The sequence below is a fragment of the Juglans microcarpa x Juglans regia genome, chromosome 8S (genome assembly GCF_004785595.1).
Source record: "Juglans microcarpa x Juglans regia isolate MS1-56 chromosome 8S, Jm3101_v1.0, whole genome shotgun sequence".
NCBI lineage: Eukaryota > Viridiplantae > Streptophyta > Magnoliopsida > Fagales > Juglandaceae > Juglans > Juglans microcarpa x Juglans regia.
The window spans coordinates 773836-794230 of record NC_054609.1 but is presented as its reverse complement, the minus strand read 5'-3'; the positions used below and the strand labels follow the sequence as shown (position 1 = coordinate 794230).

Genomic DNA, 20395 nt, shown 5'->3' with positions numbered 1-20395 from the left:
AACCTTCAGATAGGATGGATTATTACTATAACCCCTAATAAACGAATCTGAGTGCATAAATATAAAACATGGAAGTTTTTACTTATAAAAAAGAAACATATAAAACATGGAAGTTAACAATATTTGTAAAACTCGCATCCCTATCCATGAAAGCAAAATTTATACATATATTATCAGAACCTGGTGAGGGTGATGTTAATACCAAAACAAAGTTCAAGAGCAAAACTTACAAGAATGGTCACAAATCCAAATTGCAAAGTTAACCCAAAATTTAACCTCGTTCAACGGGACACAGTTGCTCCTTTCTTATTAGTCCAAGAATTGCGCCCCCTAAACCCAACAACACTTAGCTTTGTAGTTGTGGATTGAACAGAACTTGACCTTCTGCTGGCCGTTTGCTTCTTCCCTCCTGAAGATGGTTTTCTCGAGGTACTAGCAGTGGATGATTTTATTGATTTTGAGACCTGAACTGCTGGCTTGGTAGATTTTGCTGGAGCAGATGTCTTTTTACCTTTCGCTACAACCTTATTTTTCTGCTGTGAAACCTTAAGTGATTTAGCATTCATCACCTTGTTCCCAGTTATTCGGGCCCTGGCAACATCCCTTCGAACATGATCTGTGGTAAGAGACTCCAAGCTCTCATTCTTCCTCATGGCCTCCTCTATTCGGGTGGCCAACAGGAGATCCTTTTTAGCAACCAAACTTGTTACTTTCCCTGTAATAAGAACAAATTGACTTGTGGAAACCAGACCAGGTACTTTTGGCATCCATCCACCAATAGTGGAAACTGGTAATTGTCGCCATTCAAGTATTTTTTTTACTTAATAACAGAGGCTTTACAGTACATATTAAGACAGACTACAATTCAAATATAAATGGTTACAGATAAATATGTATCAAAAGCTAGGAAATACTTGGCAAGAAAATGTGATTTCAAACGGTAACCTTTATATATATTATATATACTCTCTTCTTTCTCCTTTCTTTCCTCCATTTTTTTCTTCTTTATTTTTTCCCTTTTTTTCAACCTTGAATAAAAAAACTAAAAAACTACAAGCAATATAATTAAAAAAGCTTTCTCCCCATAGTGTAATATCTCGTCCTCACTTAAAACATCATAGAATTAGATTCTGTACATATTTAAATTGAACATTAGGGTATAGATGCAGCCAGGGTAGATTTTCAGAACTCCTATTTTCCTTTTACTTTGAAGTTTTGGCCTTGAAAGGACAGAAACACAAAGCACATCATATCAAAAAAAAATTGTTGCACACCTTTTGCACCCATGCGAGCAGTTCTTCCCGTGCGATGAAGGTAATCAATCTAAAAGGTAAAATGAAATTAGGGTTGAAGCACCCAAGGCAGACTTGAAAAGAAACAATTCAACAATTACCAATAAAGAAAAGGACACCAAAAGAACACCCAAGATACCATAGGAATGGTGCTTACAGAGTTCAAGGGGAAATCAAACATGATAACATGATCTACGTCCAAGTCGAGTCCCCTGGCAGCCAAGTCTGTGCACACCAACGTGGGACAGTCTCCTTCATTACTCTTAAACCTATTGAGGTTTTCAACCCTGGGTTTGGAAGGGGAAAAAAGGTGGGTAAAAGTAAAATAAACTGAAACAAATACATTCAAAGAATGAGAATAGAAGAATGACTCAGATTTCAATGGCCATCCAGTCGTTATTGTGTAATAATGCATGTCCAGATTCAGATTAGCAGGGAAAAAAAAAAGACACTACACATCATTAGCCTTTTCCATGCATAGAAATCTCATATGCTTAATCAACTGGATATACAAATTACAATTCTAAGTGTACCATGAATGAAGAGTTCCTTCTTACATATATGCTTAACTTATATTTTCAAGTGACAGTGCGTAGATTGTTTAAGCAACTTGGAGGATCAGCAAGAAGTTGTTAACAGATCCGCATTCAGGCAAAAAAACAAAAAGAAGAGCGTAGCAGAGCTTTTTTTTTTCTATGTCGGGGAACCTCTCCAAGGCAGGACCCTTCGGACCCACCCCTGCAGAGTAAACCCCGGTCATGTGCACCGCACTCTTGGAAGTTTCCCTACACGGTACTGGTTAAATCGCTGACTTTTCACCAGGAGGTGTGGCCCCAAAGGATTGTTTGCATCTATGAGGTGTCGAACCTTGGACCTTGAAGGGAGTGATACCCCAAGACCAAAACCTTCACCCTGAAGGGCCAACCTCTTGCCATTCCTACAATTGCCAAAAATATCACCAAAGCATCTGATCTTATTTTCTGGACATGCATATCACATGGATTTGGGGCCAAAAAACCTGGCTCTATTCATCAGACTATAACTACCAACCAAATTGAAAGTTCGACCTAAATATCAAGCTCAAAATAAAATAATGTCACACTTGCAAATATACTACCATACCTAAGTCAATATTTAGTGAAAAATAAAACTTCCAACCATATTAAGATAGGTTTCAAACTAGACTTTAAAATCAATACATGAGAACTTACAGAATCTAAATGAAAGAAATGAAGGCCCAAAACATAAGAGGGAAAAATAAACATAAACCCTAAACAAATGATGCCCTAGATAAGGTAGCAGCACTCCTTAGACAGTCACAAGGTAATATAATTATATAAATTAGAATAAACTTCTTAAAAAGTCATAAATATGAAGATAAGATTGTCATTCATTGGAAAATGCTGTATATCACCTTTGCTCTGCAGGCACCTCGCCATGATAATTGACTGTGGAAATCTGATTTTCACCCAGAAAGTGATCCACAGCACGGCTAGAATTTAATGTGTTACAGAATACCATCACTCTGTTTCCCTTTGCCAAACTTGGCTCCAGAACCTTCACTACCATATAATGCAAAATTGTTAGTAAACTGCCATTGGAAGAACAAGATTTATAGGCTTCATGGACTGTATAATAAATTCACAGTGAAAAGGCAGAGGCTATCATGGGCTCCCAAGCCAGCAATAATAGACCAGGACAGCAAAATGAAATGCTAAAAATGTAAGTTTAAGTATATGAAACCAACATCTAGTAACATAAGTTTCAGATGGCTCCTACATAGGTGATATTGGCTGTGATATCCCTCACTAACTGATGAGTGTAAGTGGTGTATGGGATCCCACATTACTTGGAAAAGAAAAGTTCTTGCACTTTATCATGACTCCAATGGGGCTCCAATTGTACTATTGACTAATCATTTTAGAGTATGGCCTAAATGTGGCTGGCCTTCCTTTGGGGTGTCACAAATGGTATCAGAACCTATCCCAACAAACGTGGGACTTGAACCATGCTACCTACAATGGAATGACTTGAGAAGGATGTCAGGAGTTTAAGAGGGAGATTGTGATACCCCATACTGCTCTTTTGTATCATCCAACATATTATATAATCCTGAAGTAACCACAAATTTAGCATCTGCATCTGACTATTTCCCAATTTCAGGTATCTTCATTGAAGTGAAGCCATAAAGTACCAGGATGTGATATTTTTATTTAGAGAAATGATATTTGTAATCGTAGAGTGCACAAGCGCCACGCAATCCTTTGAAAAAAGTGAGTAAATATAGGACTCACATGAAAAAAAAAACTAATTTTTTTATAGTAGATCTCACTCCTTTTCGAAAGGATTGCATGGCACTTGTGTACTTCAAAATGAGATCGAAAGATGCAAAACCGATAAATCCAGGTTCATTAATATCCTTAATAAGAAATATATATGTAGAACTTCTGAAATATAACTAAAGCATGCCTTGATAAGATTAATTACACAGCAGTTCAGACTTAACAAAAAACAATTACACAGCAGTACAATGTTACTGCTGCTATAAGTTGTCATACTCTACTTTATCAAAAAAATAAATTGTCATACTCATAACTAGTACTGATTGTTGAAAAATGCAAGAAATAGGATAAATCACTGCAGAAATATACCTGTAATAAAGCTTCCATCTTGTTTTCAGAACCTGAAAGCTTGATGAAATCATGGCGAGCAGATGCCACTTTCTTATGCAGTGTTGATGTGCGCAAATGTACAATGCCTTCAAATTCCTCATCAATCAGCGTTTGCACTGCCTGCAAATGTTAAAATTTGAATTTCTTCTTTTTTATAAGTGTTAAAATTTGAACTTCTTTACAGATGAAAATATGAGTAAAGTCCATTAGTAAAGAAAACTGCCGGAATTCAGCAAACTGCAACCACTTTACTGCAATACAGAATCAAATATTTTGTTACACTGAGAAGGCTTTAGGACCATCTCATACCCTCAACTAATAGAGGTTTGCTGCTCAACAAGACTTGTCATATTTATTTTAAACATCAAGGTAGGTTTATTTTATATGCCACAAGAAAACAAAATGGTTTCGAGAGGCCTCAAAAGCTTTTCGCTGTTTCATTTTCAGTAAGATAACAGTACAAGTCAGCATACCTTTGTCATTGTTGCAGTGACCAAAATTGTTTGGAACCCTTCGGAGTCAGCCTTTGATGCACGATTTTTTAATGGGCCAAGAAACTTTCGAATTTCAGGTCCAAAGCCACGATCAAACATGGTGTCAGCCTCATCCAACACCTACTAAAAGATTACCACCATCATTAAGCGTATGCCTTGACACACCAGACTTTGTAGTTTACAGTTTTCTTATAGTTCTAAGTTCTATGTATTTATTAAAATATAAGGTGAGTGTGCGTGTGTGTGTGCAGCCATCTAAAATAATTGGAAATGAGACAGTTTTGTACGTATAACAGCACAATTTTACATAGGACGACACTCACCAAGTACTTGATGTCTCCATACACTATGTTGCCCTCCTCAATATGTTGGAGAACCCTGCCAGGGGTACCAACTACCATATCAATTGGGTTATTTAATGAATCCTCCTGGGGTCTTAGGCGGCCACCACCGCTTACCATAGTACAACGGAACCGTGCATGATGACCAATTGACTTTGCAACACGAAATACCTATAAAATCAAGCTAACGTTAATTGCAATGCGTAAATCCACATAGCAAAGTTCTATTCAGATCCTGACGATAGAGCACAGATACCTGCTCAGATAACTCCCTTGTGGGGCATAGCACAACAGCTCGAGGCGCCTAGGCCTCGTTAGCATACCAAACAATGCCTCATCCCGTCTCAGCAACTATAAAAGCAATAAATGATAAGTATCACTTGCAATAGCAACAACAAGAATGAAACAGTTCAATATCTTTTTTATTTTTTATGAATAGTTAAATATCTTTTTCATAAACTCATAGGGATTATTATATCATGTGGTTCTGTGATATCAGAGAAATGTATCACCTAGAAAATCTCACAGATTGTTACAGATTCAAAATATTCAATCTACCCAATAGATATAATGGATTCTGTGAGAGGTGGATGCTTAGGACACACTTTTTCTTATTACCTATATAAAAAAAAAATACGGCCATTTTGGGAATTGAACTCGTGTTAACTAAATACATAGTGACAATATTCCATTTTAATGATGTGGATGCAAAACTTTGAAACAATCAGAACACAAATAATAAAGCAAACAACAACCCCCATAAGGCCAAACACGATCAGAAATCATTAAAGACGATAGTTAAAATAAGAAGAAGCAAAAAAACCGAAAAGCAAGCTCAAAGCCCAGAACATAATTCACAGAGGAACAAATAATTGCACACAGGACTATGTTAAAGAAACATTTAAAGCTTAAAACTTTAAATTCAAAACGAAACAAAATGACCAAATACCTGAACAAGGGGCAGCATGTAAGCCAGAGTTTTGCCAGACCCAGTGTGGGAACCCAAAACCACACTCTTCCCTTCAAAGACGGCCGGGATCCCAATAGACTGAATCTCAGTAGGAACCTCAATACCCAACTCCCTCACAGCCCCCATTGCCTCCTCACTCAAACCCAGCTCCTCAAAACTCTCAACCTCCCTCTTCCCAGTCTTCTTCTTTTTGGACCCATCCTCATTTTCACTCCCAGCAGCACTCGCTGATTTTGGATTTCTAGTTTGTGGGGGTTTGGCAGATTCTTTGAGGTGTCTGAGCCTCAGCCTCTCAAGAAGAATTGAGTGCTTCATTTGCTCTGGTTCCGCAAGGCTAGTAGTGGGGGTGGTGGGAGTAATAGTAGTGCATAGAGGCCTAAACCCTACAAAAACCCTAGCGGTTTTGGGAAGTGAGAATCGTTTGGGCGCAGGAGAGAGTCGAGAGAGAGCGAAGAGGTTCGAACTTAGAGAGAGGGCCAAGAGGGTTCTTGCTGTTCCTCCCATGGCTTCCGGGTTTTCGAGCTTCTGTGCTGTTTTCGTGCGTCCCTGAGGTGATTCAAAGCAAATTTATCCCTAACGTATGGGCTATGGTTTGATATTTTGGGTTCTGATGAGTGACGAGAGTAAGAAACAAATCAAATGTAAAATAATATGGATATCAATCAATTAATATATTATATGATAAATTATGGAATAATATGTCTTATTATATGCAGATAGATACTCTAGTATTTATATCTAATTAAAATAATTAGGTAATATTTTTTTAAGATATTTAAGTTGCAAGCAAGCATAAATAATTTACGGATAATTAATTATTTAATATTCATAAACTATATATATAAAATGTTAAAATTTTAATATAAGCCATTATAAATAATTTAAAGAGCTCACTTAATTTTGATTTTATTAATTTAATTAATTTTTTGTATTAATTTATCTATCAAAAAAGAAAAAAAATATTCTTAACTCATATCAACTAAATCGGATTAATTGAACCGATAACTAACAGTCTAATCCGATCCTTAGAGTAATCGATCCAGTCTAAAAAAAAAGTGGACAAAAATTTTTCCGTCCATCATGTCCGACCAGACCAATTACACCCTTACCTTGAACAGAGGAAAGCATGTGGCAAATTTCGAGAAGAATGGCCTTAAAAAGCTGAGATATGGTTTGAACTCTTGTAAATTGCCCAATCCCATCAGATAAGTAAATGATACTTCACTCCATAATCTTGGCAACAAATGTATTTGGTATGAAATTTTGCATCTGAAGTCTAAACTAGAGATTTAAATCATACAGTCAGGTTAATAAAATGTTAATTAACATTTGCAAGTTTTGGCTCTCTTGTTGTTCATGTTTGTTCATCAAACCAGAGTTTCACAAAAAAGCCCGGGTAAAGAGTGGACCCGATTACTATCCATTGTCCATAATCAAATGATTAAGAGAAAACTATGACAATTTCAAGACAACCACAACTAAGGACTAAGCAGAAAGAAAAATTGGTGGTTTAGTGGGATCCACCACCAAATCCTGTTAGTCTGAGACATTCCGCAAGTGAATGGCATGATAAAACATAAGATACAATGGCATAAATCCAGCTTCACTGCAAGTCTGCAGATCCCCCTAACAGTCAGAATCCTATAGAAATGTCAACAATCAAGCTACTCCATTCAACCTTGCCGAATGCAACAGGACCTACAAATTTACAGTAGAATTTATACTCACTCCACAGATGACACTCAAAAAGCCCTAAAAAATGGGCGCATGAGAAGGTCCATACAAAATAATCTCATGAAAGCAAATATTGGCTTTGCTCCATAATCTGATATGAGTGAAACAACTAGTAATGTCAAGATTCTGATCCGGTTGGGTTAAGGGAAATTATAGCCTCTGCTACTTTCTTCTTCAGAGCATCCAGGGACTCAGTGAGATGATATGCTTCTGTTTTGTCCACCTCTAGCAACATCGCAGCAATCTGTCCTGCTTGATCGTGCTCCAAACGCTCCAAAAAGGGTGATAGCCCTTTACCCAGAATCTGTCATTTTGAACAACATAAGCAAAACAACACAGAAACAGCAGCCAACAGAAAGAAAATTTTAAAGCCTGCACCTTTGCTATTGTCGAGGTCACTAGAATAGTTTGAATTCCTTGGTCATCAGATTTTGATGAATGATATCTTAATGGGGTTATTATCTTTTGAATATCTGGACCGAGGCCAAAACCAAACATGGCATCCACCTCATCCAATACCTACAAAGAGATATTCAGCATGATTGAATGAATTAGATTTATGCAAGAGCACAGATACAAGCTTTGAAATTTTTGAAATAAGATTTATATCCGAGATACTGACCAAGTATTTGATTTCATCTAGAACTACAATCCCTTCTTCAATATGTTGAAGAACCTCGCCTGGGGTTCCAACTATCATGCCAATTGGGACATTTGACAAATTCTTCTGGGGTGAACCATTCTCCTTTGTAGACTTTAGCTGTGCATAGCTGCTGATAAACTTTGCCATATGAAACACCTGTGAAGTCCATCCAAAGTTAATGATAAGGGTGAGTGATACTTAAGGTTTATGAGTGCAGAAATTCATATGGTATGCTCGAGAAGGAGGGAGAGGGGCACCTCATCAGATAGTTCTTCTGTGGCGCATAGCACTACCGCTTGTGGATGCTTGGGCTTTGGACCCCGTCTCATCAGCTACAGAAAATTAATGGGGTCAATAGCGTGACCTCATATTACCCTTACTACAAACATAACAATATTGTAATATTGTTGCAATTTTATGGCAACTGAACACTTCCCTTAGGACTGACTTGCAGAGATGATTAATTTTTCATTCTAACAGGATAATGGACACATTAGATGGCAACATACACGACCAATTCAACTAAAAAAATTGTTTTCCTAGGGCAGTTAGGTTTTGAAGAGTTAAAAACGACTGCCCAGTATATATCAGGTTCCAACGAGAACATATAGATGACCCAAGATGCTAGAAATTATCTTTTGACGATCTTCAGCAGGAATCGTAAAATGAGCAGCAAAACAATGCAATTAAAAAACTAGAAGTCAAAGAAAAGTAAATAAATCAACTTTGCATTTCAATTTCAACTAGCAATAATAGCATGTTCAAAACACAAGCACACAGTCACATGCAACAGGTTGGCAAGAAACTTTTTTGATAAGTTGGTTGGCAAAAAATTGAAAATAGAAACGACCCCTGAAACAATGATCAGATTTAATCTATTTTCTTTTATCAGAAAATAATTTTAAGAAGCAATTAAACTAAATCCACCAAAATGAAAGCAAACATCACATTCCAAAATCCTACTAACCCACAAACCAATAACTGGTCCAAGAAAAAATATTGAACCGTCGGAGGTAGAAATAACGGAAAGAAAGAGGAAACACAAAATAAATCACCTGAACAAGAGGCAACAGGTAGGCCAAAGTTCTGCCAGAATTAGGCTGAGCACTCATCACCACACTCTTCCCTTCGAATACTGCAGGAATCCCAACACACTGAATCTCGGTAGGAACAAACGCACCCATCTCCTCCACAGCCTCAATCACCTCCTCACTCAAACCCAACTCCCCAAAACTGTTCACCACCTTAGTGGGTCCACCCTCCTTCTGCAAACTGTCCTTCTCATAAGCAGGGCTTGATCCAGGTGTTGGTGACGGCTGTGGTGGGGGTTTCTTTTCTGGGTTGTTGAAGAAACTTTGAGCTTTCTCTGTCTAAACTTTTCAAGAAGGATTGGGTCTCTATTGTTGGATTCCGAATTTGGTGCTTTGTCATTATCAGGATTGGTGATGGTTGTGGTGGAAAGAGGGCAGAAGTCGATAAGAGCCCAAGTGGGTGATAGTGGCTTTGAGAGTAGCTGGCGTTTGATACGAGGGAGGAGAGATATAGAGAGGCTGAGAAAGTCTTTGCTTCTCCCTCTCATGCTTGGGTGCCGCCGGTGGTTTCGCTGTTTTCTTCTTTTTCCTGTTCGTACGTTATTTTGGCCCTTGGGAGTTCGGCCTCGCCAGGGAACCAAAAGCAACTGAAGTCGGTGTAGTCATACTAACCGATTAATAAATTTAGCAGTTTTTTTTTTTTTTTTCTTTTTTGGAAAATGCCAGTGGAGACAAATCACGTCTCAATTATTTTTATTTTTATTTTTTTTATTTAATGTTTAAGAAAGTGATTATTAATAAAATTTTATATTGTTTTATTTTTTTTAATAATCAAATATACTAAAAAATTGTTAAAAAATAAAATAAAAAAAAATAGACTACCCAGCAATCATGACTGGACGCTAGTACTATCTTTGTTTTATCCGAGGAGTAGTGCTACAGGAATTGAGAATTCAACCGATAAGTACAACTTTTATTTTTTTTAATTATTTATATATATATTTAAACATTTTAAAAAATAGAAAAAAAATATAACAATTCATTAATATTCACTTTCTTCACTGTTAAGTAAATAAAATTAAAAATAAAATATTCAATTGATCACTTTTATAAGTTCAACTAGTATTTTCTTTTTTCGAGATTATATATTTTTTTTATTTAAATAATTCAATTTTTATGCACTACATCATTTATGTAGAATAATTTTATTTAAAAAATAAATTTTAAAATTTAAATCAAACAAATTAAAATATGTATATAACGTGGAGTCCCTCAAATTCTCTTCATTGAAAATTTAACCCGGGCTAAATGTTGGGCATGCAAAAAGGAAATCAGGCGAACCAATCTACCAAACTTCATATGCTCAAGTTAGATAGGTCTCGTTTCCATGGAGAGAGCTAGACGTAGAAATGTATCTATAGAGTATGTGTGAGATTGATAGTCCTTATTTATAGCTCTTCTCCATGTTTACCTATAGGAAAAATATATTTATCATATTTTTTATCTTATCATCGTTCTTTCAACATATCATGATGTAGTATTAAATGATATGCCAATAAGTAAAATATAGTAAATAATATTCAATTATTTAACACCACATCATGAGATGATGATAAAAGGAATAATAAGTAATATTACTCTTACCTATATTTAATGTGATGGGGAGCTAACTTTTCTCAATTGTGGCTAAGGTAGGTGTTGATGGTTGCAGAGAACGTAGTTTGAGTTCAAGAGAGAAGGGCGGGAGAAAACCTTGTGGGGAGGATGGAGAAGGGTTGCAAAGAAAAAATTTATTCATCATCCTCTCACCATCTCATGATGTGGCATTAGATGATAGGTTCACAAGTGAAAGATAATAAATAGTCTTCAATCATCTAATATTACATCATAGAATAATAAGATAATGATAAAATTAGGAAAGTGAGTAGCATTATTCTAATAGTTCACCATCTATAGTACCCTTGACAAACCTCGCAAAAGAAAGCTTACAGCCATATTTATGTATATTTAGCGCATTTCATGTGCTGTTTTTTATCAATTCTCGAGATTATATAACGATAGACTTGTGATAGGTGAGCATAGGTCATCTGCTTAGCGGGCGGTCACCCCTAGTTATGTTCCTATGAATTTTCGTTATGGATAATGATATACTTATACTCAATTATTTTTTTTTTCTTTTACTCTTTGAATTTGGATTAAACACCTCAGCACATGACTTTCTTACATAATTTAGAATAAAATAAATTCAATCAACTAAAGTAATCATGTAATTTAATTAAAAACAAATTTTATTTATTTATTTTCTTCTAAATTATACAAAAAAATCATGTTCTGAGATTTTTACTTACTGCGGCTCTAGGAATTGAACATAATGAGATTGTAGGTAGCATTACTAATTTGCTTATGTCACTGAGTCTTGACCACATACATAAATGGAAAAGGCTATGCCCATTGCTTGCCCTTCTCGCTTGATGTGACATTCCATGTGGCATGACTTAATAGATTACAAAATTTCGTCTTCTTCGAGCAAAAAAGTAGATCTACTCCCTTCTCCCTTTTGTCTTCTTCAAGCCCTCCTCTCTCCCAAAAACATCTCTCCCTTGTAAAATCCATCGCCTCCGTCAACAATGGCAAACCACCAGTCACTAGATCTGCTCTCTATTATCTCTTGTTTTAAAAAATTAAAAAAAGCCATTGTGTCATACCATGTCAAGCAGTATCTGCAAGCGGGAGCAATGATTGGTGGCTGTAGAACTATCCTACATAAATAAATCTAGTGTCCTTGGGAGTATAACTAACGATGATGCAAGTGATTTTACATGCTGTATTTATGATTTTGAGTCCAAATCCAGCCTCCAAGTACGAGTACAAAGTCAATGACCATCTATTGCTTTTGAGTATTGAAGAACTGCCTATAGATTTCATCCTTCAACCAAAAGGAGGGACTTCATTCATGCAGTATCATTTGTCCAATCAATCATGTGTGAAGATTGTTATTTTGCATCATATACAACATGCCAAGCCAAAGTTCCTGCAACCATAATCCCAATGGCTTTGCTACAATGTTCTTTTCCTCCTTGGGCAGTTTGAGAATATAACGGGCATAGAGAAAATTATTCTTTTAAGGACAGTAACGTAGTATCTAAGGTATGTGTGAGAATTTAAAATTCATTATATGGTTTCGAATTTTAAAATACCTATGAATAAACCAATGCAAAACTTGTGACATATTTTTCTCCATCCCAAACATCTTCGCCATGTGATCTATGCATGCAAGTTTGCAAACTGTCTTACGTGTTGCATGTATTTTGCTCACTTTTAAGGGACATGTTATAGTTACAAAAAGATCTCACAAAAATAAATCTACGTACAAATTGACGTGACTTTATATGATATCGTAAATTTAATCTGTAAAAAAAAATAATTTTACAGTCTAACGTATCATATCAAACCACGTTAGTTTATAAATTTACTTTTATATAATTTTTTTTTAAGTATTTTTCCGCTTTTAATTTCACCAATTGAATATTTAAAAGAATTATGCTATTTACTAATCTACTATGTGACAAACCACTCAATATACCCATATACTTTTATATAAATTGTTAGGACGGACTTTCACACCAGCAACGCCTTTAATTCGTCAATAAAAAAGTTTGCAAACATACTCGTGTCAAAATTCTAAGGCTAGTAATCGATAGATTTCATATTATAATGATTCAATTTCTTTGTGATGGTTCTTTTTTTTTTTTCTCTCAATTTTGGGCTTTCAAAATCATGGAAGAATATTACTAACTCAAACCTTCTTTTGTTCCATCTATTTTTTTTAAAATTATTTTATTCTCAAATTGATAGACAGAATATCCATATGACTTAAATGATAAGATTTTATTTATAAGATTTAAATTTTAAATTTGAGAAGTGTTACATATATAAAGAAATTACACAAAATCAAATCTACAAACTGATGTAATTTTATAGGATCCGTTATATCTACTTTATAATAAAAGTAATTTTACAATCTGACGCACAATATCAAACTATATCAATTTGTTAGTTTATTTTTATATAATTCATTTGTGTCTAAAGAATTTTTTTTAAAATTTTATTTTTAAAATCAAATTATGACATGTAACTTTAGATATGTTCTATGATAGTCGATTTTATTTATTTTTTAAATAAAGTTGCCTCATAAGAAAAATTAGAAGGAAATAACCCAATATTTGAGATAGATTTTGTCGATTTGTTTCCTTAATAACTAAGACTGTAGAATATATTAATCAATTTGTTTTATAAATTGTAGACGCAAAAAAACAAGAAAAGTGGGGCCGCGCGACAACTTGGGGGGACAAGTTCAATGGTCGAATTCCACGTCGTCATATCCACGTGTGCATCCTCAAATGCCAAGGAGTTCGAAACGAACCCAGTGGATTCAACTCTCTCTCTCTCACACACTCACGTATAAAATGCATTCGCCACCTTCCTTCCCCTCTCGCTCCGCCTCCCTCACACTCCAACTCCAGAGTAAATTAAAAACCAAAAAAATAAAAGAAAAAGAGAACTCCTTACAGCATTAGGAGACGGAAACCCTAGCTTTTCCTTCCGTATATAATATATTCGATCAGAAACCAAATTCTTCCCAACAAATACTCTCTGTTTTTTTTTGCTTTGTTTTGTGATTTTCCACTGAAAAACTTATTTGTTTTCGGAATTTTTTCTGCGATACCAATGGCGGCTGATATTTCCGCTCCGTCTACGTCGACGTCTCAGCCGCCTCCAACCCCTGAGGCGGCTATCGGGGTGCCCGCCAACCTGGCGCTGTACGTGGGGGATCTGGACCCGAGCGTGGACGAGGGGCAACTTTTCGATTTGTTCGGCCAGGTGGCTACTGTTGTGTCCATTAGGGTTTTCAGGGATCATACTCGGGCGTCCTCTCTCGGCTACGCTTATGTCAATTACGCCCACCCTCATGAGGGTACGTACTACGGCGCTGTTTGACCACCCCTTGCCTCTGTTCTCAGATTCAATTCTTTTATTTTCAGTCGGACTATTTACATAGACATGTGCGTGTATTTGTATATGTAGATACAGACGGTTATACATAGAATACGTGTATGTGTGCGCGCGCATTGGTATTTGTTGATTACTTTTTTCTGCTGTGTGTGTTTGTGTGTATCTTTGCGCGTGCGAGAGACAGTGATTTTCAATTCTCAGGGCCTTTGTTTAAGTATATGGTTTATGTTTCTTTCTTTTTTTTTTAGTTTTTGATATATTTATTGTAAGTATCTGAACAAATTACTTTGAGTTTGATCAATGTTTGTTTTGGTTTTGTATATTTGGAGTATGTGTGGTAAATTCTCCTTTTTTTTAGTATATTCTACGATTACATCGTTAAGTGTGATTTTTAGGAGGAGTTTCTAGTCTAGGAGAGAGGCATACATATAAAGTGGATTCTGCCTAAATTTATGCAGTGATCAATTTTGTGGAACTCATTTTATGTATGTCTCTCTGTCTCTAAGTCGTAGAGTTCGAGCAGGAATTTTAAGGGATACAAATGTTTGAATTTTTTTTTGAAGTAGTAGTAATCAATTTGTGTTTGCTTTTTATGGACAATAAACTGATTAAGATAGGTAAAGGAAATCTTTGCATTTTTTATTTTTATATCTTCTTTATATTAAAGAGATATTTCAGTAAATATGATGAGATTCTGCACCTCTTTTAGACATGAGATTGATTATTTCTCTTATTTTTTAGATGAAACCTGGAAAAGTTTTTAGTATGTATTTATTTCTTATTTGGATAATCGATTCTTCACATACAAATGTATTCTTTGGCAAATGGGATATGTGCTTTGTGCGGCCATTTATTTTGAAGGATGTGTTTCTGAGATCTGATGATAGTGGTATTAGCACCATTTGCTTGATAGTTATCCTGTGTACTTGGGCCACGGCTATTTACTTGTTTCAATAATATTTCATTATACTTATAAAAAAAAATATTATTGCTATTTGCTTCACTTTTTTCTGACCTCATTTCAGTCAAGTGCCAGCATTTCCCCATCTCTTCCACAATTGTGAAACAAACTTACTTGACCGCTGAGTTTTTGAATGAGTTCTTGTGAATTCTCAATGTAATGCAAGGAAAGTATCATGTTTGGTTTATTATGTGCCTCTTTGAGAATATGCATGTCTAGATTCGTATATGTATGTATAATTATGAATGAGTATGCATGAATATATGTAGGTATGAATTATCATTGCCTGTTTGTACTTAAATTGCAGCTGCTCGTGCTCTGGAATGTTTGAATTATACTCTTATCAACGGGAAACCTATTAGGATTATGTATTCACATCGAGATTCTACTATTCGAAGAAGTGGATATGCTAATATTTTCATTAAGAACCTGGACACATCAATAGATAACAAGGCATTGCACGACACTTTTGCTGCCTTTGGGACTGTCCTTTCTTCCAAGGTGGTTGTTGACAGCAATGGTCAGTCAAAAGGTCATGGATATGTACAATTTGAAAATGAGGAATCTGCACAAAATGCAATTAAACAATTGAATGGCATGCTGATAAATGATAAAAAAGTCTATGTTGGACTTTTTGTTCGCCGTGAAGAAAGGACTCAAGCAACTGGACTATCAAAGTTTACTAATGTTTATGTGAAAAATTTGCCCGAAACAACTACTGATGAAGACCTCAAGAAACTTTTTAGCTCCTATGGTACAATCACCAGTGCAGTTGTTATGACAGACACAAATGGGAAGTCCAAATGTTTTGGTTTTGTGAACTTCCAGAGCCCAGATGATGCTGCTGTTGCAGTTGAGAAGTTGAATGGGGCCACTGCTTTTGATGACAAGGTTTTATTTGTGGGGAGGGCTCAAAGTAGAGGGGAAAGGGAGGCAGAGTTGAAGGAAAAATTTGAACAGGAAAGAATCAGTAGATATGAAAATTCTCAAGGTGCTAATTTATATCTGAAAAATCTTGATGACAATGTAAATGATGACAAGCTGAAGGAATTATTCTCCGAGTTTGGAACAATAACATCATGCAAGGTATATCTTTAGCTTCAAGTGGAGTGATTTTGCCCCCTTCTTTCTATACTGGTCCTTAGTAAGACTTGTCTAAGAGCCAATTATGATAAATGTCTTGTTTAGATAAACAATTATAATAAATATTTCCTGTTGTAAATTTTTGTTTGGCTTTGTTTTTTCATATGAATCTTTTAGGTCATGGTTGATTCCCAAGGTCACAGCAAGGGATATGGCTTTGTGGCATTTTCCTCTCCACAGGAAGCTGCTAAAGCTGTGAGTTATTGATTCTTTTTCTAGGCCACTTGGCAGACCCTGCTTTTGCATCTAGTGCTGACCCATTTTTTCTCTCATGCATGCCTTCTCTTCTTATTTCTTGTTCAGCTGGAAGAAATGAATGGAAAGATGATTGGGCGGAAACCTCTGTATGTTGCTGTGGCCCAGCGTAAAGAAGACAGAAAAGCTCAGCTTCAGGTGATTCTTCTGCATATTTTGATGGTCATATAGGAAATGTAATTTGTCAGTTTGAAGTGCAGCTGTTGCTTTCTTAATTGTGTGGACATTTGATGCGAATGTTTTAATAAGGTTTGAACCAATCTAGTTTAGTTATAAGCTGAAAAGGTGGGTTTCTACTTCTTGAGTTTGCAGTTAATGCCTTGCAGTCTTTGTTGTTATTATTACACAACTGGCGCTGGACATACTGGAATTGCTGAGGCCTAATTTGGAAATTTAATATTAAATCTCTGCTGCATTTCCTTAAGAAAAATAGACGTATATAAACGAAAAGAAAAAGAAACGTGTAAGTCATAGACTTCACCTGCAATATAGTAATTTAGATAGCCTTCTTTTTTTTATTCTGTGTGAATAACAAGTTGTTAGTGCTTGATAGCTTTCAGGAGTGGATTTTCGGAACCCAGAATTTTTGGTCAAGGTGTTTTGGACTAGGACAGACAGATACTTGTAAGATTAAATTTTTTTGTCTTAAATTGATAACATTCATGGATTTTTATTCACATGGCTAAAAAGAATTTCCTTCTCATAACCATCCAAAAGTTTACCATTCATTTCTACGTGCTTACAAATATTTTAACTGTATGTCTTCTGTCTGGAAGTCTTGAAACTTAGCAAGTAAATATCTGATAAATTTTAAAATCTGATTAGAATTTTGCCTCTCAAATGGCTCCTTTCCCGTACACCAACAAGAATAGGGTGGAGGGTAGGTCCATAGGTTAATGACCTTATGGGTTTTTTTGTGAATTTGAAAAAGGAACAAAGAATTTGGCTCTCATTTTTATCATACGATGGGTAGTAGTTGGTGCCATTGCTTAAATTCTCATTTTGTCCAATGTGTCAAACCTTATCGACAATAACATATGTATGTGTGTGTGTGTGTGTGTGTGTGTATATATCTCCCTTCTAGGCACATTTTTCTCAAATCCGAGCACATAGTGGGATGGCACAGATGCCTGCAGGAATTGCAGGATTTCATCCTGGGGTGCCCAGATTTTCCCCACAACATTTGTATTTTGGTCAAAGCAATCCTGGTCTGCTACCCCCCCAGCCTTATGGCTTCCAGCAGCAACTCTTCCACGGAATGCGACCTGGTATTGCGCCAAACTTTATGATGCCATACCACCTTCAACGGCAAGGCCAGCCAGGGCAGCAAATGGGTGTGCGGCGAGTTGGAAACCTTCAACAGGTGCAGCAGCAGCAGGTGATATAACTAACCTTCTTTATTTTGATTACTGCTCATTCTGGGTTCATCGCATTTTATAGTTGCCTATATGATTCCAAGGCCACATTGCTGTAGAGTTGCCATGAACAATTTGTTTTTATTTGAATACCAAAATCTTTCACAGGGGTGTTGAGAATGCAAGATTCTCTGGCTAAAAATGTAAGGCAATCTACAACTAGGCACTTGCTTGATAGGAATCAAATGACTAAATTATGAATATTGACTTAATGTTTTATTTTAATTTAAAGTATTCTTGATATGGTTATATAAAATTTGAAGTTTTTCCAATTCAATTTTTTGTTGCATTATTTTTCATTGCCCAAATTTTCAGTATGTGCTTGTTGATGGCTTTACATATAGTTTTGTAACTTGCTATCCTTGTAATCATGATGTAGCCCATGATAAATAGATTATGCAATGACTAAGAACCTTTATGGTGTACTAATTTATCTTTTATCTCTGATAGTCTTCATCCACTTCTCAATTTCAGATAATGCATCATAACCCTCACCAAGGCTTTCGATATGTGGGAAGTTCTCGAACTGGCATGGATGCATCTGTGGTTTCTCAAGGTGTTATAGGGCCTGTGATGTCTTTGCCTTTTGATGGTTCGGGGAGGCCGGCGACTCCCATCGACATCCAGCGACCTGGGCATGTGCATACTTCGGCACTTCTATCGGCTTTGGCTTCTGCTAGTCCAGAGAATCTGAGAGCGGTATGTTATTTTTTCTTTTGATGCAGTGATTTCGTTGATGGTTAGTTGTAGCTTATGATCGCCATCATCTTTTCGGTGTCTATATTGTGTAGTGCCCTTGTATTAGGGTTTGCGCTTTTCTTTTGGTTAAGACCAGAGATTGATTTTAAGCACCCCTGTGCTATCCATGGAGAGATCGATTTTGTCAATCATCTGAAAAGGCCATAATGGTCCAAAATAAAGAGATATCAATGAGAACATGGTTATTACTTGTAAATCAGGGACAACAAATAAGATGTTGAACTTGATTGTGACCATCATACTTGTAGAGAATATTATTTAGTAATCTGTGGAAAGCATGATTGTAGTTAATGTTTCTTGAAATCACAGATGCTGGGTGAACAACTATATCCCCATGTGGAGCAGCTTGAGCCCAACAATGCTGCAAAGGTGACAGGGATGTTGCTGGAGATGGACAAGTCTGAGGTAATCCATCTCCTTGAGTCTCCAGATGCCCTGAAGCAGAAGGTGGCCGAGGCAATGGAAGTCCTCCATAAAGCTGCCTCGGTGTCCGGTGTTAGTGATCAGCTCGGTTCCTTGGCACTGAATGACTGAAGGTGTCAATTGTTTATGAGGTTTTCTTTGAGATTATTGTTTATTTTGTGGGAGGTCCTGTTACTCACAACACTCCAAATGTAACACTCGGGTAACACCATTGACGTAAAAAAAATATTGATATACTTGTCACTTTAATTATTAAAAAAAAAAAAAAGAAAGAAAGAAAGATTGACGACCACGCCAATGGTTTTACACGAGTGTTACAAATAATTTTTTTTTTTTTTTTTTGGGCGAGGTTACATGTTGCAACTTAATTGCAAACATTTTTTAAAGTCCTGAACTTTTTGGGATTTGTCAGTATTTTCTTTTTTCTTTAGACTATTATCATCATCATCATCGTCATCACCATCTCTTTCTCTCTTTCCTGCCTTTTCTGCAATTCAGAGGAAATATAAGGTAACATCCATTCACAAAGTGCGTGATTGATCAAGTGTTCAAGGCTAGTTTAGGCTAAGCTAAGCAAAAAGGTTAAAATATACTCGATAGTAGTTTTATATAAAGGTTATCACTTCACCTCCTCCAACATCTCGTCGAAAGCTTTTGGACCGAAAGTGTACTATAATTCTCCTCTGATATGATCGCCGTGCTCTGAATCGATGTATTCCTTCCAATCGCTTCGAATCGTCCTGCGATGGCACCAAAATGGGTCATTGCTAGCTTATTCATTATTTTATTTTATTTTTTTTCTGCGATTCTGGTAGTGGGGTTCCATGGAGGCGGTTGATTGATTCTTGGAGGAGAATTGCAGGACATGTGGAAGGCCCGTGAATTCCTGAGCGCACGCCTTCCGGACGGATTGCTATTGGGTTGCAGACCACGCACAACCACTTGTTAAATATCTTGCTCTTCTGCTGCTGCTTCACCTAAGAGAAACTTCATCAATCATCTATGAGAGAGAGAGAGAGAGATATATATACGTTCATTGCAGAGCATTGAACTGCAATGAAGATTGTCGACATCGCGGGCATAGATGTTCTCTACGCAAGGCTTTCCTTTTTTTCTATTTTGGGAGACGATTTTAGGGACTTTGCCGCCCATTTCGGGGATTTGAAATTGTGGGTTTAGGGCCTTAGGCTTCGAGAGCTTTTGGAACTGTCTTGCTAGCCATCCGTAAGCCACGAAGTCCAAAGCCCAA

General features: G+C 36.3%; 3 protein-coding genes across 4 annotated transcripts; 1 reads left to right on the top strand and 2 right to left on the bottom strand.

Moving 5' to 3' along the window:
* Window positions 1-147: 147 nt before the first annotated feature.
* LOC121244587 (DEAD-box ATP-dependent RNA helicase 39-like) lies at window positions 148-6390 on the bottom strand. The gene is given in 10 exon segments (XM_041142728.1): window positions 148-715; window positions 1275-1323; window positions 1450-1579; window positions 2707-2849; window positions 3944-4084; window positions 4438-4578; window positions 4782-4970; window positions 5056-5102; window positions 5105-5150; window positions 5749-6390. Coding segments are annotated over 10 exon segments (1845 nt in total). The 5' UTR covers window positions 6274-6390; the 3' UTR covers window positions 148-281.
* A 946-nt stretch (window positions 6391-7336) lies between these two features.
* On the bottom strand, window positions 7337-9806 carry LOC121244905 (DEAD-box ATP-dependent RNA helicase 39-like). 2 transcript variants are annotated; one of them, XM_041143146.1, is made up of 5 exons: window positions 9202-9806; window positions 8404-8478; window positions 8126-8302; window positions 7882-8022; window positions 7337-7807 (listed from the first exon to the last, which is right to left on the bottom strand). In XM_041143146.1, the coding sequence occupies exons 1-5, from the start codon at window positions 9328-9330 to the stop codon at window positions 7622-7624; spliced, it is 708 nt and encodes a 235-aa protein (XP_040999080.1). In that variant the 5' UTR covers window positions 9331-9806; the 3' UTR covers window positions 7337-7621. The 2 variants fall into 2 exon arrangements, with proteins under 2 accessions (XP_040999080.1, XP_040999081.1); XM_041143147.1 differs by having other exon boundaries at window positions 8404-8525; window positions 9202-9340.
* A 3831-nt stretch (window positions 9807-13637) lies between these two features.
* On the top strand, window positions 13638-19552 carry LOC121245010 (polyadenylate-binding protein 3-like). Its single transcript, XM_041143279.1, has 7 exons — window positions 13638-14152; window positions 15459-16237; window positions 16412-16489; window positions 16598-16687; window positions 17634-17927; window positions 18439-18663; window positions 19033-19552. Exons 1-7 carry the CDS (start codon window positions 13906-13908, stop codon window positions 19255-19257), a joined length of 1938 nt encoding a protein of 645 aa, XP_040999213.1. The 5' UTR covers window positions 13638-13905; the 3' UTR covers window positions 19258-19552.
* The last annotated feature ends 843 nt before the right edge of the window (window positions 19553-20395 follow it).

Excerpts from the sequence above, each read along its gene's own strand:
- LOC121244905 (XM_041143146.1), bottom strand. The coding sequence starts at position 9,330 with ATGGGTGCGTTTGTTCCTACCGAGATTCAGTGTGTTGGGATTCCTGCA. Across the intron at positions 8,303-8,403 it reads CAGAAGAACTATCTGATGAG|GTGTTTCATATGGCAAAGTT; the intron begins GTGCCCCTCTCC and ends TGGACTTCACAG. Across the intron at positions 7,808-7,881 it reads TGACCTCGACAATAGCAAAG|ATTCTGGGTAAAGGGCTATC; the intron begins GTGCAGGCTTTA and ends TCAAAATGACAG.
- LOC121245010 (XM_041143279.1), top strand. The coding sequence starts at position 13,906 with ATGGCGGCTGATATTTCCGCTCCGTCTACGTCGACGTCTCAGCCGCCT. Across the intron at positions 16,238-16,411 it reads GAACAATAACATCATGCAAG|GTCATGGTTGATTCCCAAGG; the intron begins GTATATCTTTAG and ends TGAATCTTTTAG. Across the intron at positions 16,490-16,597 it reads CACAGGAAGCTGCTAAAGCT|CTGGAAGAAATGAATGGAAA; the intron begins GTGAGTTATTGA and ends TTTCTTGTTCAG.